Here is a 27,199-nt window from a genome sequence, read left to right as displayed (position 1 = left end):
TGTGAACTAGTGCTGAAACCACTTATGTATGTGCTAGTGTATAATTAGATATATCTCTGGAATCCATGCTTCATATGTTAAACTTTTTAATATATCTAGTTGATATTCTCAACTATATAGGGAGCTACTTCATCAAAACCAATCTTTTCTTTTGGGGGCGATTTATCAAAGGCTAGGCGAATTATCTATGTGCTTCGCCTGTAACTGCACCCCAACTCGCCTCCAGAGAAGCGCACGTGTGCCTGAATTTATAAAAAAAAAAAAATAGATGTAACTTTGCGCGTTTAGTAGAAGGCGAGCTGGGCGTAATAATGATACATTTCGCCTGTCGGAAAAAGCATTTACTCCCTATTTATCATAGTACATCCCTATAAATATTTACGCCGCCATGTCTTGATGATTAAAAATGCGTTTTTAAGTATCTATTTTGTGCATATTTATATGTCATATCTAACGTGTGGAGTTAGCTACAGTACATAATTTAATAATGTGTTAATGTTATATTTTCTATTTTTGAGGTATTTATAATGTTTCCCTGCTGTTTTTTTCATAATTTCTTCCTTGTTAGTAATTTAAAATCCCCACAAATCAAATTAAAAATATATATATATATATATATATATATATATATCATTGTCAGTCAAGGCTTATAAAGACCACAATGGGCAACAAAACTCTTGGAACCCGTATGCGCCTGTGGAAGCGCAAATTTCTGGCAAATATCAGTCTCTTCTTGGCGCCGAGCCTTGGATAAAGCAGTTAAAAGAAGAAAGTACGTCATCATAAGCTGTAAAAACATGTATGATAATGGTGTTCGCCTATGTATGTATGGCGAAATATAGAACATGCAATTTAAGGAGAAATTTCTGTTCCCTATCAGCGCAAAGCAATGATAAATAAGAAACTGGGCGTATTTGTAGGTCTGGCTGTTAAATTACGCCTATTACTAATGTATATTGGTGCACTCGGGAGCGCGCCTGTGCGCCTAGGCGAATGCAAGCGGAGTGCGAAGAAGTTTCTTTCAGATTTGCGCAATTATAGGCGCAGATTGCTTACATAAATATGGAGATAGGGTCGTTTGCATAGTTTTGGGCGCAATTGCGGGCGGATTACTTTGATAAATCGCCCCCTTTGTAGCAACTTCCAGTTTCCATTTTTCAACATTTTACTTGTTTTCCAGGACTTATGAAACCTCATTACTGGTAGATGAGACGATCAGTGAAGAGCTCCCCTACAGTGGTAAGTGTTACTGTATTCTGTGGAGGAAAAAAAATTCCAGCATCAGTCTTGTATATCATATTGCCCCAATATTCTTTCATGCATCAAAAACATGATGCAAGTGTTCCTTACCTGATGGGATTTTCTTGTTGTGCCATAGAAAAACCATGTGCTTGCAAGCAATGCTCTGCCCTTTCCTCTATAATAGTGAGACATTGGCTTGTATGTTTCTTTGAAAGCAATGCAAAACGACTTTCCCACCTCTTATTTTCTTAGAGCAAGTTAAATTATTCAAGTTGAGGGTGTGTGGGCTGTGAACCATTATTAAAGGGACAAGAAACCCAACATTTTCTGTTTATAATTCACAATTTTAAACAACTTTCAAATTTACTTTTGTTATCAAATTTGTTATATTCTCTTGGTATCCTTTTGTTGGAGTAGCAGTGGACTACTTGGGAGCTAGCTGATCACATCAGGTCAGCCAATGATAATTTATATATGTGCAGCCATCATTTAGCATCTAGCTTCCAGTAGTATGTTGCTTCTCCTGAGCCTTCCTACGTATACTTTTCAACAAAGGATACCAAAAAACAAAGCAAATTAGATAATAGAAGTAATTTGGAAAGTTGTTTAAAATTGCATATATTAATCATTAAAGTTTAATTTTTACTTTACGTCCCTTTAAAGCTGAGTGTGTGTGGGGGCTTTTGTATCTGTATGTAAAAAAAATATATTTTTTATTTTTTTTGGGTAGGAGGGGGTATTTGTCATTGTTTAAACATTATATAATCTTACCTAGTGTTTTAGAAATTACAATACAATATCTGACCCAAAAGTTGGCGTTTATTGCACTTGCTTACTTTATGTTCTTTCTCTGAGTGATGTAAATTTTATCACAGACAAATCCAAAAGTTGTCATTCTGAACAATATTAAAGTTTTATGAGCATAATGAAGATGATTTGTTACATAATCCATATATGTGCAGTTGAGGGTTGATTTTTTTTCTTTTTGTTTCATTAAATCTTTTTACAGAATACTTTGAGTACTTCGCACCAGATTTCACACTCCACCCAGATGTTAGCACCAGGATTGAAAACCAAAATACGAGACAGGTGAGTGAAATTACATTAGTGATTGAAAGCATAACATTTTATCAGGGCCTATGATTACTTAAAAATTATACTTCAAAGGATTGATCACATTGGAATTACCAAAAACTTCAAAGCAAATATACAATTGAAAAAAAAACTGAGTAGCTAAACATCATTCACTGTATTAAACTCGACACAGAACTACCTCATTTATGTACAAGTTGCATTGTTGAAACTTAATGGGACACTGAACCAAAATAAAATATTTTGTGATTCAGATAGAGCATAAAATATTAAGCAACTTTCTAATTTACTCCTATTATCAAATTTTCTTCATTCTCTTGCTATCTTTATTTGAAAAAGAATGCATCTAAGCTTTTTTTTTGGTTCAGACTATGGACAGCACTTTATTTGTGGATGAATTTATCCACCAATCAGCAAGAACAACCCAGGTTGTTCAACAAAAATGGGCCGGCATCTAAACTTACATTGTTGCATTTCAAATAAAGATACCAAGAGAATGAATACAATTTGATAATATGAGTAAATTAGAAAGCTGCTTAAAATGTCATGCTCAAACTGAATCACAAAAGAAAAAATGTGGGTTTCTTTCATAATTAAGATAGAGAATACAATTTCTCTTGTTAAGTGTATCCAGTCCACGGATCATCCATTACTTATGGAATATATTCTCCTTCCCAACAGGAAGCTGCAAGAGTCCACCCACAGCAAAGCTGCTATATAGCTCCTCCCCTAACTGCCATATTCAGTCATTCTCTTGCAAGCCTCAACATAGATAGGAGGTCGTGAGAGTCTGTGGTGCTTTCTACTTAGTTTATTCTTCAATCAAAAGTTTGTTATTTTTAAATGGCACCGGAGTGTGCTGTTTATCTCAGGCAGTATTTGGAAGAAGAATCTGCCTGCGTTTTTCTATGATCTTAGCAGACGTAACTAAGATCCATTTGCTGTTCTCACACATTCTGAGGAGTGAGGTACTTCAGAGGGGGAATGGCGTGCAGGTTTTCCTGCAGATAAGGTATGTGCAGTAAAATATTTTTCTAGGAATGGAATTGACTAAGAAAATACTGCTGATACCAAAGTAATGTAAGTAAAGCCTTAAATGCAGCGATAGCGACTGGTATCAGGCTTATTAATAGAGATACATACTCTTATAAAAATGTGTTTTAAAACGTTTGCTGGCATGTTTAATCGTTTTTTAACGTACATTGGTGATAACACTGTAATGTTGGTATAGCCTTAAATGCAGTAAAAGCGACTGGTATCAGGCTTATTAATAGAGATACATACTCTTGTAAAAATGTGTTTTTAAAACGTTTGCTGGCATGTTTAATCGTTTTTTAACATACGTTTGGTGATAAAACTTATTGGGGCCTAAGTTTTTTCCACATGGCTGGCTTAAATTTTGCATAGAAACAGTTAACTGAAGCTTCCCACTGTTGGCTGTGGCAGTTTGTTGTGTCTGTTTTTAAAAACGTCTATGTCGTTTTTTTTATCTGTTTTTTGCATTAAGGTGTTAATCATCCATTTGCAAGTGGGTGCAATGCTCTGTTACCTTATTACATCATGTACTGTAAAAATTTCGTTTGTTTTACTGCCTTTTTTTCACTGTTTTTCAAATTTTGACAAAATTTGTTTCTCTTAAAGGCACAGTAACGTTTTATATATTTGCTTGTTAACTTGATTTAAAGTGTTTTCCAAGCTTACTAGTCTCATTATTAGTCTGTTCTAACATGTCTAACATAGAGGAAGCTCTGTGTTCATTATGTTTTAAAGCCATGGTGGAACCCCAACTTAGAATGTGTACCAGATGTACTGATTTCATGTTAAACAATAAAGATCATTTTTTGTCTTTAAAAACATTATCACCAGAGGATTCTGTCGTGGGGGTAGTTATGCCGACTAACTCTCCCCACGTGTCAGACCTTTTGACTCCCGCTTTAGGGACTCACGCTCAAATGGCGCCAAGTACATCAAGGGCACCCATAGCGTTTCTTTTACCAGGGGATTCTGTCGAGGGGAAAGTTATGCCGACTAACTCTCCCCACGTGTCAGACCCTTCGACTCCCGCTTCAGGGACTCACGCTCAAATGGCGCCAAGTACATCAAGGGCGCCCATAGCGTTTATTTTACAAGACATGGCAAAGGTGGTGAATAATATTCTGGCAGCAGTATTAGTCAGACTACCTGAAATTAAAGGAAAGCAGTTAGCTCTGGGGGTAGATACAGAGCATACAGACGCTTTAAGAACCATGTATGATACTACCTCACAATATGCTTAGTCTGTGGGTGATTTTTTTTGACTCAGGGAAGATGATTTAACCTGATTCTGATATTTCTACATTTAAAATTTATGCTTGAGAACCTCCACTTGTTGCTCAGGGAGGCTTTGGCTGCTCTGAATGTGTACAATCGCAGGGCCAGAGAAATTGTGTAGACTGGATAAATAATATGCAGTGCCGGTGTGTACTGATGTTTTTCCAATACCTAAAGAGGTTTACTAAAAATTTTTTAATAAGGAATGGGATAGACCAGGTGTGCCGTTCTCTTCCCCTCCTATTTTTTAGAAGTATGTTTTCTAATAGTTACCACCACACGGGACTTTTGGCAGACAGTTCCTAAGGTGGAGAGAAGAGTTTCTACTCTAGCTAAGCGTACCACTACCTCTGATGAGGACAGTTGTGCTTTTTAGATCCAATGGATAAAAAATGTTTATTCAACAGGGTTTTATCCTGCAGCCCCTTGCATACATTGCTTCTGTCACTGCTGCTGCAGTGTTCTGGGTTGAGTCTCTTGATGAGGCTTTACAGTTAAGCGACTCCATTGGATGAATATATTTGACAAGCTTATGCTAGCCAATTCCTTTGTTTTCTGATGCCTTGTTCATTTGACTAGACTAACGGCTAAGAATTCTGTTTTTTACTATACTGGCGCGCAGAGCGCTATGGCTTATATCATGGTCAGCTGTCGTGACTTTAATAAATAAGCTACTTAACTTCCCTTCAAGGGGCAGACCCTATTCGGGCCTGGTTTGAAGGAGATTATTGCTTATATCACTGGAGGAAAAGGTCATGCCCTTCCTCAGGATAGGTCCAAATCAAGGGCCAAAAAAAAAAAAAAAAAAAAGTCTAATTTTCGTGCCTTTTAAAAACTTCAGGGCAGGTGTGGCATCCTCTTCCTCTAAGGCAAAACAAGAGGGAATTTTTGCTCAGTCCAAGGCGGTCTGGAGACAATCGGACCTGGAACAAAGATAAGCAGGACAAGGAGCCTGCTGCTGCCTCTAAGGCAGCATGAAGGAACGGACCCCTATCCGGTAACGGATCCTATAGGGGGCAGACTTTCATTCTTCGCCCAGGCGTGGGCAAGAGATGCCCAGGATCCCTAGGCATTGGAATTTATATCCCAGAGATATCTTCTGGATTTCAAAGATTCCCCCCCAAAAAAGGGGAGATTTCGCCTTTCACAATTATCTGCAAACCAGATAAAGAAGGAGGCATTCTTACATTGTGTACGAGATCCATCCAGTTCCAAGAGAGGAACAGGGACAGAGTTTTTACTCAAATCTGTTTGTGGTTCCCAAGGAGAGGGAACCTTCAGACCTATTTTGGATCTAAAGATCTTAAACAAATTCCTCAGAATTCCGTCATTTAAGATGGAAACTATTCGTACCATCTTAACTATGATCCAGGAGAGTCAATAGAGGACTACAATGGATTTGAAGGATGCTTATCCTCACATTGTGATGCATAAAGATCACCATCGTTTTTCAGGTTTGCCTTTCTAGACAGGCATTACCAGTTTGTAGCTCTTTCTTTGGGATATCTACAGCCCCAAGAATCTTTATGGAGGTTCTGGGGTCGCTTTGGCGGTCCTTAGACCGCGGGGCATAGAAGTGGCCCCTTATTTAGACGACATCCTGATACAGGCGTCAAACATCCAAATTGCCCAGTCTCATACGGACGTAGTACTGGCATTTCTGAGATCACATGGGTGGAAAGTGAACAAGGAAAGAGTTCTCTATCCCCAATCTCAAGGGTTTCCCTCCTAGGGACTCTGATAGATTCTGTAGAAATGAAAATTTACCTGACGGAGTCCAGGTTGTCAAAGTTTCTAAATTTCTGCCGTGTTTTTTCATCCCATCCGCGCCCTTCGGTGGCTCAGTACATGAATGAAATCGGCTTAATGGTAGCGGCAAGGGACATAGTACCGTTTGCACGTCTACATTTCAGACCGCTGCAAATATGCATGCTCAGTCAGAGGAACGGGGATTACACAGATTTGTCCCCCTTTTAAACCTGGACCAAGAGACCAGAGATTCTCTTCTCTGGTGACTATGTCGGGTCCATCTGTCCAAGGGTATGACCTTCCGCAGGTCAGATGGGACAATTGTTACAATAGATGCCAGCCTTTTAGGTTGGGATGCAGTCTGGAACTCCCTGAAGGCTCAGGGATAGTGGACTTAGGAGGAGACCCTCCTTCTAATAAATATTCTGGAACTGGGAGTGATATTCCATGCTCTTCAGACTTGGCCTCAGTTAGCAACTCTGAGGTACATCATACTCAGTCGGACAATATACACGACTGTGGCTTACATCAGCCATCAAGGGGGAACAGAAGTTCCCTAGCGATGTTAGAAGTCTTACAATAATTCACTGGACAGAGACTCTCTCTTGTCTATCAGCTATCCATATCCCAGGTGTTGAGAACTGGGAGGTGGATTTTCTAAGTCGTCAGACTTTTCTTCCGGGGGAGTGGGATTTCCTCCGGAGGTCAAGACCAAGCAGGAGAGGGCTTTGGTGTTTTTGACAGCGCCTGCGTAGCCACGCAGGACCTGGTATGCAGATCTGGTGGACATGTCATCCTTTCCATCACGGTCTCTGCTTCTGAGACAGGTCCCTCTACCTCAGGGTCCTTTCAACCATCTAAATAGAATCAATCTGAGATGGACTGCCTGGAGACTGAACGCTTGATGTTATCAAAGCATGGCTTCTCCGAGTCAGTCATTGATACCTTAATACAGACATGAAAGCCTGTCTCTAGGAAAATTGAACATAGATATGGTGTAAATATCTGATTGTTATGAATCCAAGGGTTACTCATGGAGTAAAGTCTGGATTCCCAGGATATTATCTTTTCTCCAAGATGTTTTTGAGAAAAGGGTTGTCAGCTAATTCCTTAAAAGGGGACAGATTTTATGGCAGCAAAGCTATCAATAGCTAGATTATGGAGACAGAAACCTTCACCAGGATGGAGCGAAGTCATTAAGATTATGTCGTATCTTGAGACTATGGAGCTCCCGATCTTCACCCAGAACAATAAAGCCCCACTACACTCGCAAATATGGGACCAATGGAAGCCCCTCAGATAATCTTGTGCTGGGTAGGTCCCCTTGGCTTCCTTCCCCTTTGCCAGCCCCAAGCAACATCATAAAATGTACCACTCCAGCCCCTTGCTAACCTCTCTGCCCTCTCCCCTCTCTCCCCCCCCCCCTTTTTTTTTTTTTTTTTCCTTTCTCTCTTTCCCCCTCTTCTTCACCTTTCCCCCTCCCCCCCTTACTCTACAGTATCTGACCAGCACACTTCACTTTCTAAATCTATCTACTCTCCCATTTCATGGTGGATATGTTTTTGCCCATGTTTCTCAATATTGACAAATTTCTGTTTCCTACAAGGTATTATAATAACACCTACATTTTCTCAACAGCTTACAAAAATTGGACTGAGTACTTAATATTTGTTTTATGAGCCTTAATTTCAACATCCTTTGTTTTCATATGTGTTGTAAGGTTCATCCTGTAAGGCAAAAATGCCATTCAATCTTTTATTTTGTATTGTGTGCGCTTGTTTGTACTCTTGTGTCCATCTTTCAATAAAAATTATTTACAAAAAAAAAAAAAAAAAAAAAAAAAAAGGGGGACAGATTTTTACTCTGTCTATTTTTTTGCACAAGCGTCTGGCAGGTATTCTAGACGTTCAGGCATTTGGTCAGGCTTTGGTTAGATCCAAGCCTGTGTTTAAAACTGTTGCTCCGCCATGGAGCTTAAACCTGATTCTTAAGGTTCTTCAAGAAGTTCCGTTTGAACCTTTTTTGTTCCATAGATATCAATCTTTATCTTGGAAAGTTCCTTTTGGGTAGCTAATTCCTCGACTCGTAGAGTCTCCAAGTTATCTGTGTTACAATGTGATTCTCCTTATCTGGTCCTTCGTACGGATAAGGTAGTCCTGCGTACCAACCTGGGTTTTTTCCTAAGGTGGTATCTAACAAGTACATCACTCAAGAGATAGTTGTTCCATGCTTGTATCCTAATCCTTCCTCAAAGAAGGAACGTCTATTACACAATATTGGAGGTGGTTTGTGCTTTAAAGTTTTACTTACAAGCTACTACAGTTTTCATCAAACGTTCACCTTGTTTGTTGTCTATTCTGGACAGAGGAGAGGTCAAAAGACTTCAGCAGCCTCTCTGTCTTTTTGGTTAAAAAGCATAATTCATTTAGCTTATGAGACTGCTGGACAGCAGCCTCCTGAAGGGATCACAGCTCATTCTACTAGAGCTGTGGTTTTCACTTGGGCCTTTTTTAAAGCTGGCTTCTGTTGAACAGATTTACAAGACGGAGTCTTGGTCTGCGCTTCATACTTTTCAAATTTAACAAATTTGATACCTTGCTTCTTCGGAGGCTATTTTTGGGAGAAAGGGTTTTTTACAGGCAGTGGTAACTTCCGTTTAAGTACCTGCCTTGTCCCTCCCATCATCCGTGTACTTTAGCTTTGGTATTGGTATTCCATAAGTAATGGATGATCCGTGGACTGGATACACTTAACAAGAGAAAACATAATTTATGCTTACCTGATAAATTTATTTCTCTTGTAGTGTATCCAGTCCACGGCCCATCCTGTCACTTTAAGGCAGGTAATTTTTTCATTTGAACTACAGTCACCACTGCACCCTATGGTTTTTCCTTTCTCTGCATGTTTTCGGTCGAATGACTGAATATGGCAGTTAGGGGAGGAGCTATATAGCAGCTTTGCTGTGGGTGGACTCTTGCAGCTTCCTGTTGGGAAGGAGAATATATTCCATAAGTAATGGATGATCCGTGGACTGGATACACTACAAGAGAAATAAATTTATCAGGTAAGCATAAATTATGTTTTTAAACTACATTCCAATTTACTTCTATTACCTAATTTTCTTCATTTTTTTAGGAAATAGCAATGCACATGGGTGAGCCACTCACACGAGCATCTATGTACAGCTACTAATCAGTAGCTACTGAGCCTATCTAGATATGCTTTTCAGCATAGAATATCGAGAATTAAGCAAATTAGATAATAGAAGTAAATTACAACGTTGTTTAAAATGGCATGCTCTTTCTAAATCATGAACGAAAACAAATTGGGTTTCATGTCCCTTTTAAGTAACATTCAGAGTCTGGGAAGTTAAAGTCCACAATAAAAGTCGCCCACCAAGTCTTCACAGCTCAAACTCTTTTACTTCCTTCTGCATCATCTACCTTCTTCTTTGAGGGTTCACTGACATTATTAAGATAATGCCACATTGTTAAACCAACACTTGGAAATGGAACAACAAAATATAGATTAATGCAAACCTGAGCAGCGGTTTCTTTTTCTTAATTCCACTGGTATTGTGCTCCCAAAAAAATTGACATTGCTAAGCTAACATCTGGAACAAGCTAGTTTTGTGTTCCCCAAAAAAATAGTGTGCTTGCTGTGTCATTGCAAAGCTAAATGAATCTGTCCTGCTTCAAAGAAAATGTAAGATCACCATTCGGGCTGGTAATTTAAATATTCTAGCTGCTGCACTGCAAAAATGTCTTCCTATAGAACTCTAGAAGTTAATTCAGAGTACTTGGGTTTTCTAGCTAACTCTCATTCAGTCCACAATTTCTAGAGATACTCAGAATTGAATAAATATTTCAAAAGCACCAATTCATAAAAATTAGAAATGTTATATAATGAACCTCTCAAATGTTATGGTTTTACGTATACCCTGGTAGCTTTTGCCCATGCTCAGTAGGAAAAAAAAATCTACTGCTTATTCAAAATTTAAAGTAAGTGTTATTGCTTTGTCTTTTTATTATGCACTTGTTAATTATGCAGTTTTATTGTATTGAATGGTCCTTTAAGAGGATTAAAGTTTTAACTAAAACTACTAATAAAAAAAAAATCAATTTTGCACTTAAAGGGACAATTAACACCTGATAAAAATCATTTAAAAGGATGTTTTATTATGAATTAAAATCAAGTGATCACTACTGTCTGCTTTATTTGTTCAGCTTACCCCAAAGTGTTGAATAAAATTGATTTGAAGATGAATACTAATAAGGTACTTGATTCTCCCATGTAAGGTGCCATGTTTTAACATACGTTACACTGGGGCACAGCAGTCATGTGACTCAATGCAGAGTCACATGACACGCACTTCATATCTCCCTATAATGTGTGTGTATATATATATATATATATATATATATATATATATATATATATATATATATATATATATATATATATATATATAGGAAATACAGCAGCACTCAATATTATGCAGACAGAGCTTGTGCTACAGTTTGTTACAAATCTGTTACTGAAATAAAACATTTTATTATTATGCTTTTCTATGTAAAAAAGCTTACTTTTTAAACGTTACCACTCTGACATTCCTAAGGTGTGTGAATACTCGGCACTCAGCAGGTTTATAAATGTAAATCTGACAAGCTCCAGACTGGAGAGGGAGGGGCCGAGGGGGGAGAGAGGTAGGGGGAGAGAGACTCCAGTCCGTTGGAGAAAATAGACTGAATAACTCATGCTGCAAATACTTTTTCCTGGAGATTTGTTCAATACAATATTTTATTTTCTTACATCTACATTACAAATGCCACAAATAGTCTTTTTAGGCAGTAATAATCTCCAAGATTATGCTCTTTTTATAGCATTACGTTATATGTATATTTCGAGAAATTATCATCACATGTATATAAAAAGAGCCTAATCTTGGAGACTGTTTGTGGTTTCTAATGGAGAACACCTGGTACTAAAGAAAGCATCAGGTGCAAATTTTTCGTCCATGCATATTTGTGCTTGTTAAGGGTTAAGCACAGGCAGTAATCTCAATTTAGCTGCTATAGCAAAGAGTAAACACCAATTGATTTACATTACAAATATACAGTAATATATGTATATATGTAATGTAGATGTATGAAAATAAAACTAAAAATTGTATTGAACAAATCTCCAGGAAAAAGTATTTGCAGCATGAGTTATTCAGTCAATTTTCTCCAATGGACTGGAGTCTCTCTCCCCCTTCCTCTCTCCCCCCTCCCTAAAGAACTGTACTCAGTATTTTATTATTACTCAGTAGAAATTAGGTTGAACGATTTTTAGCAGTCAAGTGTTTAATGTCCCTTTTAAAGCAGGAAAGAGTCCAAGATTTATTTATTTATGTCAGGCTACTACTTAAAGGCGCAGTTTACTCAAAAATGCTCTCCCCTTTAATTTGTTCCAATTATCCACTTTACCTGCTGGAGTGTATTGAATTGTTTAATTGTCCTTTACCCTTAAATTGGCATTTGAAATAGTTGATTTAGCCGGTGGTATTTCCACCTTTTCTGAAAGTTTCTGGTCCTAGCTATAGATAAGATGTGTAAACACAGCCAGCAGAAGAAATTACACTCCAAGTGGGGCATAGAAGAGATAAGGTAATACAATGTTAATTTTCCATTGTTCTCTCAAAGTATTGCTCTTTGGTTTACGGACAGATATAAGATAAAGAAGTATTTATATGTATACAATCTGATAAAGTAATGAGATCTGCTTATACCCACAAGCTCAACCAATTTTATTTGGTTTTGGCTTCAAAATACAAAATCAGTTATTTAATATACACAAATAAACCTTAAAAAGCAAATTCTCATACATTTTATACTCTGCAGTTGGTAAAAAAAAAGTGGAAACACATTAAGGAAGAAACAATTTTACAGTATACTGTCCCTTTAATAAATTACTGTCAACATTTTAGTTAGAAGCTATCCCCTTTTATCTTTAGATAGTTTTTGATGTTAGTTTGAAGAAGGCTGCTTCATTTCTCTGCTCCATGCATAAGTCTGTCTTTACTCCCAAGATCATACTGGCCACTCTATCCCATTTAAGTGGTAATCATGTTTGGACATATGTGAGCTTCTGCCCTCCTCTATCTTAGCTGTTCTGTGTATACTTTTTCTTTCCTAAAACATGGAAAGTCCACAACGTTATTCCAATTACTAGTGAGCACCACAGCAAAGCTGGTAAGTGTCACTTCCTTTACACATAATCCCCAGTCATTCTCTTTGCTTCTGTCAATGGAGGAGGTGAAGTTTGGTGTCTGAAAATAGATTACTTTTTTGGGTACTTTGCCCTGCAAGCAAGGATTTGGCTTTAGCTGTGTCCACGTCAATCTCTTGAGCCAGAGTAGTGGTGGCTTTTTTTTTTTTTTTTTTTTAAATAGTTTTTTATTGAGAAAATTCCAAGATAACAAGAATATGCAACAATTCCGTGAGTGAGATAAATCCCACTAAAACAAACGATAATAATAAACATGTTACAGGAGACGTTTCCAAATAATTTTCAACATATTCTAAGTAAAGACTTCCAATATCCTAATATATGAAAGGAGAAATGAAATAAATAGATAATAATCTCAACTATCTCCAAACAGACTTCACAAAAATGTTGCTTTTCACATTTAGCTTTTCTCTTTTTCCATATTATAACATTGTAAACAATATCTCTGAGTTTATTCAGACCAAAATAAAGTATAAAGTTAGGAAGGGATTAGAGGAGGTGATAGGGAGGGGTAAGGTGGGGGGACGGGAGGGGAGAGGAATTGCAGTGGATATCCACATATTTCAGCATATTTCAATGTATTTCAATGGGGGAATTTTTCACACCAGGGAGACCAGATCTCGTAATAAGTCTAATTTGTCCTGCACAGAGTAAGAGTATGCTTCCATTTTTAGGAGAAAGTTAACAGTTGCTAAAATCTGTGCGATGGAGGGGGGAGCAGGAAGTTTCCAGGCTTTCGCAATTTCTAGCTTAGTGGACATGAGTATGTAAATGGCCAGTGATTTTTGCGCGGGGGATACATTCGGAAAGTCTAGATGAAGTAGACAAGTTTGTGGGCTTAGTGTAGAAGTGATACCTAATGAGTGTAAAATGTCAGAAATCTGGGTCCAGACTGGAGTTATCTTAGAACAAAACCACCAAATATGAGCTTGGGTTCCTAATTGCCCACAACCTCTCCAGCAAGTGGGAGGATGGGAGCAATATATCTTATGTAATGTGGCTGGAACTAAGTGCCAGCAGACCGTTAGTTTATAGTGCAATTCCCATAAGGTCATGCAATGTAGTAACTTCTTAGTAAAAATTAGTTCTCTATACCAGGAGTCAGCATCAGCCGTGAAGTTTAATTCCTTCTCCCAGGCTATATATTGAGAGATTTTATGTTGAGAGGAGGAGTTAAGTAAAATCTCGTAATGGAAGGAGAGTGTGCCTTTAAGTTTATGGGGTTGTGACCATCTCTGCTCCCATACCGTGACCGATCTAAGGTTTATTCTAGGAAATCCCCATGATCTTACTATTGAGCAAAGCCGGAAGGTCTCGAATCTCAGAGACGCTGGAGTGCGTAGTTTGTCACACACTGCATTATGGGATAATTCATTAACCTGGTCATATAAATCCGCAATATAGGTTGCATTTAGATTTCTCCAGCTTGAGATGTGGGAATCAGGGAGACAAAAGAGGGCACTAGCTATAGTTTGTCTCGGAGAAGGGTGAGGGGCGACAATGGTTAGGTATCTTGTTTGCTCCCAAGAATGTAGAGTCTCTAGAATCACTGGGTGCGTAATGTGAAGGTTTTTCCTACAGTGCGACGCTACCCAGGGCAAATCTATTAAACGCAGGCCTGGTGGTAGGAGAGAACATTCAACCTCTCTCCAAGAAGCCGGGTTCTCATAATGACCCCAACTCATCAGATGGGTCATCCGGGCTGCCTGGTAGTATAGAATGATGTTTGGCAGACTGAGCCCCCCCTATCACAGGTCCTCTGTAAGGTTTGTCTGGAGGTTCTGGGTTTTCTACCTTTCCAAACATAACTAGTGATTAGACTCTGTAACTTGTTGAGGATGGGCCTAGGAACATTGATCGGAAGCGATCAAAACAGGTTATCTTGGGGATGAAGGACATTTTAATGGCAGCGATCCTACCTGTCCATGAAATTTCACGATAGTCCCAAGAATCTAAAAGTTTTCTCCATTCTGGGAGTCTTTCTACGTAATTCTTAGAGATTACCATGGACGTGTTTGGACAAAGGTGGATATCTAACAGCTTAATGGAGCTAGGAGACCATTGAAACTAAAATTTTCTCTGCAAGGAGGACAGTTCATGTGGTGAGACATTAATATGTAAAGCTTCTGTCTTGGCCAGATTGAGTTTGTAATGACTCAGGGCGTTGAACTGAGAAAGTATCCTAAAAACAGCAGGAAGGGACCTGGACGGGTTAGAAGGTAAAAGCGCGACGTCATCCGCGTACAAGGAGATTTTATGTTGAGACAACCGGACCGGGAACCCAGAGATATCTGGGTCCATTCTAATAGCTTGAGCCAAGGGCTCAATGGCCAGAGCAATCAGGAGCAGAGAGAGAGGACACCCCTGTCTCGTCCCATTGGTGATATTAAAACGGCTAGACTGAAATCCAACACCCTTAACCCTGGCCGCTGGGCAAGCGTAAAGGGCCTGAACCGAAAGTATACATTTCTCTGGAAGTTTAAAGTCACGTAATGTTTCCCAAAGGTACTCCCACCTCACCCTGTCAAAGGCCTTTTCAGCTTCCAACGACAGGGCAAGCATGGGAGCCTTGTCCCTTGTACCCTCGATCAGAATGTCAAGAATACGTCTTGTTGCATCTGGACCCTCCCTTTGAGGGATGAAGCCCACTCGGTCCGGATGAACCAAAGTGGAAATAATTTTAGCCAAGCGATTTGCAATGATCTTGGCGTAAAGTTTAGTGTCTATATTGAGTAAGGAGATCGGGCGATAACTCCCGCACTCTGAAGGATCCTTACCGTGCTTGAGAATGTTAGTAATTGTTGCCTCTAAGTACTCACTCCGAAAACGCCCTTTGTTTTGGACTTCATTAAAGGCTCTACAGAGAATGGGGGAGATCTGAGTTATGTATGTCTTGTAAAATTGACCCGTATAGCCGTCCGGGCCTGGCGATTTTGCTGTTTTGAGATCCCTGATGCCTGATCGGACTTCTTCAGGTGTAATCGGGGAAGTAAGGGCAGAGAAGTTTGATTGGTCTAATTGTGGGTGGTTCAGAGCTTGTAAGTACCGGCGAATGTAATCTGAAGAGAGTAGTTTAGTAGATTCATAAGATTCTAGGTTATAATAGAAGTCTTTAAAGGTTTCACCTATTGCACTCGGGGATGACAGTAGTGGTGGCTTTTAAGCAGTTAGAAAGTAATGAGGTGGTCCTTGCTCAGGTTTCTAACATATTTGCTGCCCTTGGTGTTGAAAGCCAGAGTTGGTTACTCTGTTCTTTCTTTTTCTACAGGTCTCTGTAAGGAGTATGTGTCCTTTCACGCCTTGTGAGCTGTCTTTCTGCTGGACAGCTGGATTGCAGGTAAGTGCCTTTGTCTTCTTGGTCTTGGAGACTTGCACTTAAAGTGAAGGTAAAGTTTTCACTTTCTCTATATACAGATACATTAGTCAAATTTTAAAGAATCTAATCGCTACCTTCTTTGCCCCAAACAATTATATATTTTTCTAATAAACATGTTTTTTATTTCCCTACCGTGCGTTAGTCTCCTCCCATCAGTATTGACAGTCTGACGTATAGAGCTCTCTCTAAAGCGCGTTCACGAGTATTCCACGAATTGCGCATGCGCATAGCGTCTTCTACAGTCACCAATAAGCTTGTTATAATTCTATCACTCCGGATTTGAGACACCGATATTCTCAAAGCTTTTAACAAAGCGCCCCACGTCTTACTAAAAAAAACAAAAAAAACATTTGCAATGCATGCAAAAACCAAACATTTGCTATAAGCATGCGCACAACGGGAGCGCGCTTGTCTTCATAGTCAAATAACATTTCAGGAACGCATGCGCAAATCGTCCAAGAGACTAATGACGTAATATGACGGCTGCCTAACGGCCAGTATTTCAATTGGCTACTGTTAAAACTTGACCTGCAAGCCAAAAAAAAAAAAAAAACGGGTTGAATTTTGCGATTGAAATAAGGTAACTATAAACGGCGAAAACTCAGTGTATAATAAAAATATAAAAAAATAATGAATGAAAGTACCATTATTTTAGGGTGACCTGTATACATGACTAATGTGATATAACAAACTTTACCTTCACTTTAAGAGGATTATCTGCATTATTTATTTGGGACATGTTTAATCCTTAAAGGGACACTGAACCCAAATTTTTTCTTTCGTGATTCAGATAGAGCATGCAATTTTAAGCAACTTTCTAATTTACTCCTGTTATTAATTTTTCTTTGTTCTCTTCCTATCTTTATTTTAAAAAGAAGGCATCAAAGCTTTTTTGGGGTTTCAGAACTCTGGACAGCACTTTTTTATTGGTGGATGAATTTATCCACCAATCAGCAAGGACAACCTAGGTTGTTCACCAAAAATGGGCCGGCATCTAAACTTACATTCTTGAATTTCAAATAAAGATACCAAGAGAATGAAGAAAATTTGATAATATGAGTAAATTAGAAAGTTCCTTAAAATGTCATGCTCTATCTGAATCACAAAAGAAAAAATTTGGGTTCAGTGTCCCTTTAATGAAGGATTTTATTTAGGTAGTGTGCAGGCACAAAAAAAAAACATGTGATAACAGGAGACTTAGGGGTTAATTTTCCTTTATGGGTTTGAAGGAGTTAACCTAAAATGTGTGGCTCATTTTATTTTTGGATATTGGGGCTTCTGTCTGTGTTTTATACACTTTTTTTAGCTCAAGAGGGTTAGTCAGAGGGAGACCGGTAGTTTTTAGACTGATTGTGTCAGTTTACTGTTCTGGTCTAACACGGCTTCAGAAACGCTCGCTTTTACTTTTGATGCACAGTTTCTGTTCAGCCTGTCACATGACTCCTCTTCCGCTCCCAGATCTGATAGGCTGTGAGACCGGCAGTTTTATTTCTGGCAAGATTTTCTTACTCCGGTCGGGCAGGTAGGGCACCTCAGTCTGCTGACGTGTAGAGGTCCTTATTTAGGGGTACATTTTAAAGTGACAGTGTCAATTTAAAAAAATATATTCTTATATATATATATATATATATATATATATATATATATATATATATATATAGTCATTCCTCAGTCTCTGGTTTAAGATATGGACATGGAGCAGGATCCTGTCCTTATGGACAAATGTTTGTTGTGTCTAGAGACCCAAATTGTGTTACCTATGCAATTTTGTTCCTCATGTATAGATAAAACATTAAAATGTAAAGATAAATTTCTTTTTTCTGAGCCTAATGTCTCTCAGGATGATGCTGTTCAGGCAATGCCACAGCTTTCTCCTCAAATGTCCCAAGCCTCAATGGCGTCACAGTGCCCTGCAGTTCCTCTCAGCTTCCTGGAGGAGTTTATTTGCCGTCAGATTTTGCTTCACAGATATCCTCTGCTTTCCCTATTATGGGAAAACGCAAGAGGAAATGTAAACATTTGTCAGATGGTAAGGTGTCTGTCCCATCTGCTGCTGTAAAGGTGGACCTCCCTCAAAAGTCTGATGAAGAGGATACCTCAGTAGCCTCTGAGGGTGAAATCTCAGATTCTGATAGTATAATTCCTTTGTCTGATTCTGAAGAGGCAAACTTCAGATTTAAGCTTGAACACCTCTGTGTACTGCTAAAGGAGGTTTTAGCTACTTTGGACGAATCCAACGCTTCTGTTGCTGTCAACACTAAGAAATCTAGTAAACTTAATAAATACTATGATGTTTCTTCTGATGTGGAAGTATTTCCTGTTCCAGACCGTGTGTCAGAGATCATTGCACAGGAATGGAATAAACCTGAGATACCTTTCTCCCCATCTCCCATTTTTAAATAAAAAAAAAAAAAGATGTTTCCTGTTGCTGACTCCATTCGACACTCATAGCGCACAGTGCCTAAGGTAGAAAGAGCTATCTCTCTACTCTAGCTAAGAGAACCACAATTGCTATTGAGGATAGCTGTTCTTTTAAGGATCCCATGCATAAAAAGCTGGAGGCTTATCTAAAGAAAATGTATGTTCATAAGGGCTTCAATGGCAACCTGCAGTTTGTATTGCCATGGTAGCAAGTGCAGCATCTTATTGGTGCGATGCCTTGTCAGAACTGATTTTAGAGGATACTCCGTTGGAGGAGATCCAGGATAGGATTAAGGTTTTTGAACTAGCCAATTCCTTTATCTCTGATGCTAACATGCAAGTCATCAGACTGGGAGCCAAGATGTTGGGCTTTACTGTCCTAGCCCGCAGGGCTCTGTGGCTAAAATCATGGTCAGCTGATGTTACCTCCAAGTCTAAGCTTCTGTCACTACCTTACAAGGGTAAGACCCTGTTTGGTCCTGGTCTGGTGGAGATAATTTCTGAAATTACAGGTGGAAAGGGGTCCTTTCTACCACAAGACAAGAAGAATAGACCTAAAGGACGTCAAAGTAATTTTCATCCTTTCGTAAACTTAAAAAAATCAAAAGTCCTTCCTCTCCTTCCTCCAAGCAGGAGCAGTCCAAGTCTTCTTGGAAGCCCAATCAGTCTTGAAATAAGGGAAAGCAATCTAAGAAGCCCTCTGCTGAGACAAGTCAGCTTGAAGGGTCTGCCCCTGGCCCGGGATCGGATGAAGTGGGGGGCAGACTTACCTTTTTTCATCAAGCGTGGATACGAGATATCCCAGATCCTTGGGCTGTGGACATAGTATCTCAGTGGTACAAAATAGAATTCAAATCTCGTCCTCCCAGAGGCAGATTTCTCCTCTCAATGTTATCTGCGGATCAGGTAAAAAGAGAGGTATTCTTAAAATGCGTTCAGGACCTTTCCTCCTTGGGATTGATTGTTCCTATTCCAGTAAGAGAACAGAGTCTAGGATTTTATTCAAAAAGAGACCTACAGTGTCTCAACAAGTTTCTCGGGGTACCGTCCTTCAAAATGGAAACCATTTGTTCCATTCTTCCTTTGGACCAAGAGGGTCAGTTCATGATGACCATAGACCTAAAGGACACGTATCTTCATGTTCCCATCCACAGGGATCATCACCAGTTCCTGAGATTCGCTTTTCTAGACAAGCACTTTCAGTTTGTGGCTCTTCCGTTTGGCCTTGCCACAGCTCCCAGAATTTTTTCAAAGGTTCTGGGGGCTCTCTTGGCAGTTGTCAGGTCTCAGGGAATTGCGGTGGCACCTTACCTGGATGACATATTGGTTCAGGCACAATCTTTTCAACAAGCAAACTCTCATACAGAGATCTTGTTGTCTTTTCTACGTTCCCACAGCTGGAAAGTGAATCTGGAGAAGAGTTCCCTTGTTCCAGCTACAAGGGTGGTTTTCTTAGGGACTATCATCGATTCCCTATCTATTAAAAAAAATTCTGACGGAGGTCAGATGGTCGCTTCCATGGACATCATTCCCTTTGCTCGATTCCATTTGAGAGCTCTGCAATTATGCATGCTCAGAGGATAGATCTAGACCAGTTGACAAGAGACACTCTCTCGTGGTGTATTTCTCAGGATCATCTGTCTCAGGGCACATGGTTCCGGAGACCTTCCTGGGTGATTGTGAACACGGATGCCAACCTGCTAGACTGGGAAGCAGTCTCAGAGCCGATGGACTCGGGACGAGTCTTCTCTTCCAATAAACATCTTGGGGTTGAAAGCGATCTTCAATGCGCTGATGACCTGGCCTCAGTTGTCCTTAGCCCGGTTTATCAGGTTCCAGTCGGACAACATCACGTCAGTGGCTTACATTAACCACCAGGGAGGAACTCTGAGTTCCTTGGCATAGAAGGAGGTGACTCGCATTCTGCAGTGAGCAGAAGCTCACAATTGTCTTCTATCTGCCACATTCCAGGAATGGACAACTGGAAGGCGGATTTCCTTAGCAGATAGACCTTTTATCCCGGGGAGGGGGCTCTCCAGGTTATGCCTCAAGTGGAGGGTGCCGGAGTTGGATCTGAGGGTGTCTCGTCAGAACACCAAGCTTCCAAGGTACGGTTCAAGGTCAAGAGATCCTCAGGCCGCCCTGATAGATCCTCTGGCGGTTCCTTGGGACTTCGGTCTAGCATACCCGTTTCCTCCGTTTGCTCTCTTTCCAGTCATTGCTCGTATCAAACAGGAGAGAGCGTCTATAATTCTAAAAACTCCTGCATGGCCTTGCAGGATCTGGTTTGCGGACCTAGTAAAGATGTCATCTATTCCCCCTTGAAGGTTACCTCTGAGGAAGGACCTTCTAACTCGGGGTCCTTTCCTCCATTCAAATCGAATTTCTCTAAAGCTGACTGCTTGGAGATTGAACCCTTAGTTCTGGCTAAGCGTGGGTTTTCTAAGTCTGTTATTGATACTATGATTCAGGCTTGCAAGCCTGTTACTCGTAAGATTTACCATAAGATATGGTGTAAATACATGAGGCCTGTGTTTAAATCTGTTGCTCCTCCTTGGAGCCTTAACCTAGTTCTTAATGTTTTGCAGCAGGCTCCGTTTGAGCCAATGCATTCCATAAATATTAAAGGGATAGGAAAGTCGAAATTAAACTTGCATGGTTCAGATAGAGCATGTTATTTTAAGACACTTTTAAATTCACTTCTATTTTCAAATGTGCTTTGTTCTCTTAGTATCCCTTGTTAAAAAAAATGAATACGCACATATCATACACTAGTGGGAGCTGCTGCTGCACACATTTGTCTCTTGTGATTGGCTAAATAGATATTTTCAGCTTCCTTTCAGTAGTGCAATGCTGTCCCTTCAGCAATGGATAACAAGAGAATGAAGAAAATTTGATAATAGAATTAAATTGGAAAGTTGTTTAAAATTGTATGTTCTATCTGAATCATAAAAGAAAATTTTGGGGTTTACTATCCCTTTAAGCTATTATCTTGGAAGGTTTTGTTTCTTATGGCTATTTCTTCTGCTCAGAGAGTTTCCGAACTCTCGGTTTTGCAGTGTGATTCACCTTACCTTATTTTTCATGCGGATAAGGCGGTACTTCGTACAAAATTGGGGTTTCTCCCTTAGGTGGTTTCGGATAGAAATATTAATCAGGAGATTGTTGTTTCTTCTCTCTGTCCTAATCCTTCCTCTCATAAGGAACGTCTGTTGCACAACTTGGATGTGGTGCGCGCTCTATAATTCTACCTACAGGCTACTAGGATTTTCGCCAGTCTTCTGCCCTGTTAGTTTGTTTCTCTGGAAAGCGTAAGGGTCAGAGGGCTACTTCTGCTTCTCTTTCCCTCTGGTTGAGAAGTATGATTCGTTTTGCTGGACAGCAGCATTCTGACAGATTTACAGCTCATTCCACTAGGGCTGTCTCCTCTTCTTGGGCTTTCAAAAAATGAAGCTTCTGTGGAACAGATTTGCAAGTCTGCAACTTGGTCCTCTCTGCATACCTTTTCCAAATTCTACAAATTTGATACTTTTGCCTCGGCTGAGGATTCCTTTGGGAGAAGGGTGCTTCAAGCGGTGGTGCCTTCTGTTTAGGTCTGCCTGTTCTGTTTCTCCCTCCCTATTCATTCTGTGTCCTCTAGCTTGGCTATTGGTTCCCACTAGTAATTGGAATGACATTGTGGACTCTCCATGTCTTAAGAAACAAAACAAAATGTATGCTTACCTGATAAATTTCTTTCTTTCCGGACATGGAGAGTCCACGAATCCACCCTTATTAGACAGTATTTTTTGTTAAACTTCAGACACCTCTACACCTTTGTGTTATCTTCTTTTTCCATTTCCCTTCGGCTGAATGACTAGGGGTTATGGGTAAGGGAAGTCACTTACCAGCTTTGTTGTGGTGCTCTTTGCCTCCTCCTGCTGGTCAGGAGTGAATATCCCACTAGTAATTGGAATGATGTTGTGGACTCTCCATGTCTGGAAAGAAAGAAATTTATCTGGTAAGCATACATTTTGTGATTGCCATTTTATAATGCTTAATCATATTGACCACAGTCTTCTCTATTAATAGCTATTAACAACCTATTTTGTAAAAGTCAACATTTTTCTACAAGTGGATTTGAACACTAGATGGCGTACCTATCCTACATTCTTTACCGTTGACTAGTAGTGCATTTCAGGTTTTATGCTTGTCTGGCCTTGTACTTTTCCATGCAACTGTTCTAATCCACACCATTATTCTTCCTCAAATATCTGATCTGATCTAGCAGACTGGAAGTTACCATTATGTTCTTCTTTTAGCATCCTCTTTCAGTTACTGATTAGAATGTTCCTAATCTAAATCAAGGGCCTATCTAATCTAAAGTTTAGGGACTGTTTGCTGTGTGAGTTTTTATTTTCTGGCCTGATACAGAAATGTCTAAATGTATTGTACAGAACAAGGATGTAGCCCAGCTACCCTTATAAGGACCCCGTGGAAGTACAGCTTTACCTTCTAAGACTTCAAGGGGGGGAAATAAATTTGGATCAGTTGGCTCAATACAACACAATAAGTACTAAATCCACTTTTCTTACAGTGTGGCAACTTGTCTAATAATAGAGTGCATGTGCTAAAAAAAAAATAATACTTCAGATTGAGAAGATTGTTGAGAATTTAAATTGTTGGGGCATTTGGAATTGTGTTTGAGGAAACCTTATTTTTAAAAATGCTAAGATGTCAGACCACAATAGTTGAATTTAAAGACACTGAAAGGGTTAACCACCCAGTTTCCTGTCTCCTGTTTGTGACAGAGAGTTATGTTCAGTGGGCGCAGGCAAACAACTCTATAGCCTATACTAGACCCAGAAAAATGCCCAAAAGTCCTCTTTAATACTACCTATGCTAAACTATCACTGCTGCCATAATAGCATATCCTATTATATAGGAAATGCTAAGTAAGACCCATACTTATCTGGCAAAATGGAAAAAAATTATCTAAAACACAATACTGTTGTTAATAGTCTGATAAAGGGGTTCACATATTAGACAAAGACAAAACTTTTCTTTTACTTTTCTCGCTGTTTCTAAAGTAAATGTCATCTAATTTTATGTAGTAAATGTGTAAATACTTTCAGTAAGCTAAATTATGTTTAACTTTTTATATGTTCCTTTGCAGTATTTAGATCAAATCAGACAGACTATTTTTGAAAATTTGAAAATGCTGAATCATGCACCAAGTGTTCAGATCCATGATGTCCCATCAGATCTTCTGAGTTATGAACGCACAGAAGAGCCAGATCCTGAAGAGAGAGGCTCAGAGGAAAACTACAGTAGGTAAGTGTCTATTTTCTTGTTTGGTTTTGGTATCCAGTAAGGTTCTAAATCAATTTAAAGCACATCATGTTTTTAATCAGATCTTGGTGTTTGCAAAACTAATGAAAGCTGTGTGCTTTGATGTAATATTATAAAAATACCAGTACATCCTGATTATTTATATATATACATATAAAAGCTCCTTTGGAATATAGGCGTTCAAGTAAAACATGTTTGTAAACCAGAAAAAACACAATAGAGTAATCCAGTCTTTAACGTTATTTAGAAGTTTGTCAGTTATCTTATTTACCAATTTATAGGTTATCATTTGTCATTCCAAGTTAATGTAATGGTTAGAAACATTTCCAAACATCAGATTAGTAGACATTTTGTAAACCTTTTAACACTAATTCTTCTTTTTATAGGCCTGAAGCATCAAATGAGTTTTATGATGGAGATCATGACAATGACAAAGAGAGTGATGTTGAGATTTGAGTGAATGCCCATAATTGGATTTTAAATATTTGCGATCATAGTAGACTGACGCATCGCTTTGCCATATTATGGCTCCTATTCATACCTGTGAAGAGTTTGGACCACAGTTGTTTGTTTAATGGATCCAAATTTTGTTATCCTGTGGAGTTTCATAAGACCATGTTATCAATGGAACAGGATCATGATTACCTCTTCTGTCACAATGTGAAAACTTGTATCGGAACCAGGAGGCTAAGAGGGGTTGTAATGCATCTGCTCCAGTTATGAGGTGCCCTAAAAACAGAAGTGTGCTTTGTCAAACATAACAAATACTGTACATACACCCTGTACAATGTTTTACGATACAGCAACTCCTTGGTGGAACATGCTGTATTTATTTTTGCTAACAAAACAAGTTCTATTGTTTTTATCTAAGATTTTATTTGTTCAGATTGTTTCATCAGAAGACTTACAGATCCAAGACTGATGACATATATGCCCTGATATCATGTTGTTTGTTATAGTAAATAATTAGACATTCTATTTTGTTATTTATTTTATTATTATTTTTTCTTCATAAACACTTACTTGCATTGGATATGGGAAAAGACTGATTTAAACGGGGAATTTTTGCATCAAAGTTAAATTGTCAGTTTTGTTTTTTACATAATTTTTATTTTTTACAGCTTTTTGATGTTTTCAGTGTTAAAATGTGAGTGACTGCACACACATTCTGGCATATTTACTAGGCACCAATTATGATTTATTTGACCCTGCTTTCTGCACTTCATAATAACACTTAAAGGGACATTAAACACTAAATAACTGCTAGATAGAATGAAGCATCTAAAGAAAAGATACATTTGAGAATATTATGTAGATGGATATTTTTTTTAATTTAGTTAGTTGTTTAAATATTGACTTAATAACTTTAAAGTTTCAGTGTCTTTTAAAGCAATGGGTGCTGCCATGTTGTTACTTAGGTTTCATTCTCTGCTGAGGCCAAATAGAGACAGTTATAAATAAATCACTAGAGTGTGCAGCCAATGACTGTGTGGAATATAACAGTGTTCTGCTCTTCCACTTCTAACAGGAACTGAAAAGCACACGATTGTCAGAATGAAATTACAGGAAAAGGGAACAAAATAAATAATGAAAGTATATTGCAAAGTTTGGTTTTTTTATATATATAATTTATCATTCTATATTACCATCTCAAAGTGTTTAATGTCCCTTTACGTATTAAATAGAACAGAAAGTAAATGCCAACATTCTAATCCATTATTGCTTTTCACTGGGTTAAAATTCAAAGCCATTAGAAAACCATGCAATAACTTTATTGCATAGTTTACAAATGCATTTGTATAGCGATAGCCCCTATAACTTCCAGAGGGGACAATTTTACATCAGAATTCCAATCGTGCTTTTCCCATGCTTTCTGGATTTTCCAATTTCCTTTGAACTCTTAAAACCAAATTTTGTCCTGTTGTAACAAATCTTAAGCATCCTCAGTTCACATTAGTAAATATGACCAGTTTTTGATTTAGCAAAAAGATAAAATTGTGTGTGTGTGTATATATATATATATATATATATATATATATATATGTAGACCTCAGTTTACACCGGGGTTAGGTTCCAGAAGGAGTGGTTGTAAATTGAAACCTTTGTAAATTGAAACCCAGTTTATAATGTAAGTCAATGGGAAGTAAGGGTATTAGGTTCCAGGCCCCTCTCAAAATAGTCATAAGTAACACCTAAGACATTATTTTTAAAGGTTTGAAATGAAGACTTTAAATGCTAAACAGCATTATAAACCTAATAAAATAACTACACAACACAGAATATATAATTAAACTAAGTTAAATGAACAAAAACATTTGCTAAACAGCATTAGAAACAGTTCTTTCTATGCATGGACTGATTTATAGACAGGAAGATCTTGTTCCTTTGCAAGCTGCTCGATAGCTCAGGTCTGGTTAAACTGATTAATTTCAGCTTGCTTGGCTTGCATATCTTTGCTGCAACATAAGTGGACAGCTCCACCTACTGGCTATTTTAATCAATGCACTGCTTCTCAATGCTTTTCAATAGCAGTCACATGACTGAAAAAAAGGTTGTTATTCTGAAACTGTGCAAATTGAACCGTTGTAAACCGAGGGCCACCTGTATGTATGTATGTGTATATATATATATGTGTGTATATATGTGTATATATATATATATATATATATATATATATACACACACAATATTGGAAACGAGTGCCAATCACAATATTCCACTAGCACAACCAAGGTCCTGTGCCTATCCTGAAAATACACGTAGCCAATAACAAAGCCAAAGAGAATACACAGACCTCCCAAAATGTACATTACTTGCAGGGTTGTACAACACTTCTTCTTTTCAAAACAGTAATAAAGCAAACTTGGCACCAGATGTGTGCTTGCTTACCCTTCACCTTAGACTCTCCGGCTTCCAAGAACGAGGGACCGCTTGTCTCACAGGCATCTGCTCCTCGGTACCCTCCACCTCCCTCGGCGTCTCCAGCCGGAAGTACTCCACAGGTGGCCCGGTGATTCCGGGTGACGTCAGCGTTAGTTGGGGGTATATATATTGCAAATCACACCTTTACACTATGAAAGTTGAACTTGAGTGCTTAGATCTTTGAATTGATAAAGGGATATAAAGCTACAATAAGAAAATCCTCTAATGCATATTCTTATTGTATTATTGCCTGGCTACCTATGTATTTGCAAAGGGGTTTTACACACACATAGCTGACCCACAGAGTTAGCTATGCCTCTACACACACATGATTATTCTGACTGACTGCAGTTGTGTTTAGCTCTGGAACAGTAGTGTATTTCCAATCTGAAGCTGACTTTAACTACTTTAGGCAAGTAATAGTACAATATGAAAATACACTAATGCATTAGAAAATGTTCTTACTGCAGCTTCTTGTCCCTTCAG

At 38.7% G+C, this 27,199-nt stretch overlaps 1 protein-coding gene across 1 annotated transcript in view; it reads left to right on the top strand.

The window, feature by feature from the left end:
* The window catches only part of HDAC3 (histone deacetylase 3), a 74,449-nt gene extending 49,680 nt beyond the window's left edge, over positions 1 to 24,769 (top strand). Inside the window, exons 12-15 of the mRNA XM_053718608.1 lie at positions 1,181 to 1,239; positions 2,252 to 2,331; positions 23,616 to 23,773; positions 24,178 to 24,769. Coding sequence (XP_053574583.1) covers positions 1,181 to 1,239; positions 2,252 to 2,331; positions 23,616 to 23,773; positions 24,178 to 24,247 — 367 coding nt within the window. The 3' untranslated portion in view covers positions 24,248 to 24,769. The remainder of the gene's footprint in view (positions 1 to 1,180; positions 1,240 to 2,251; positions 2,332 to 23,615; positions 23,774 to 24,177) is intronic.
* The last annotated feature ends 2,430 nt before the right edge of the window (positions 24,770 to 27,199 follow it).

Source organism: Bombina bombina, chromosome 6 (genome assembly GCF_027579735.1).
Source record: "Bombina bombina isolate aBomBom1 chromosome 6, aBomBom1.pri, whole genome shotgun sequence".
Taxonomy (NCBI): domain Eukaryota; kingdom Metazoa; phylum Chordata; class Amphibia; order Anura; family Bombinatoridae; genus Bombina; species Bombina bombina.
Note: the sequence above shows the minus strand (reverse complement) of the source record. Positions and strands in the feature narration are given on the sequence as shown.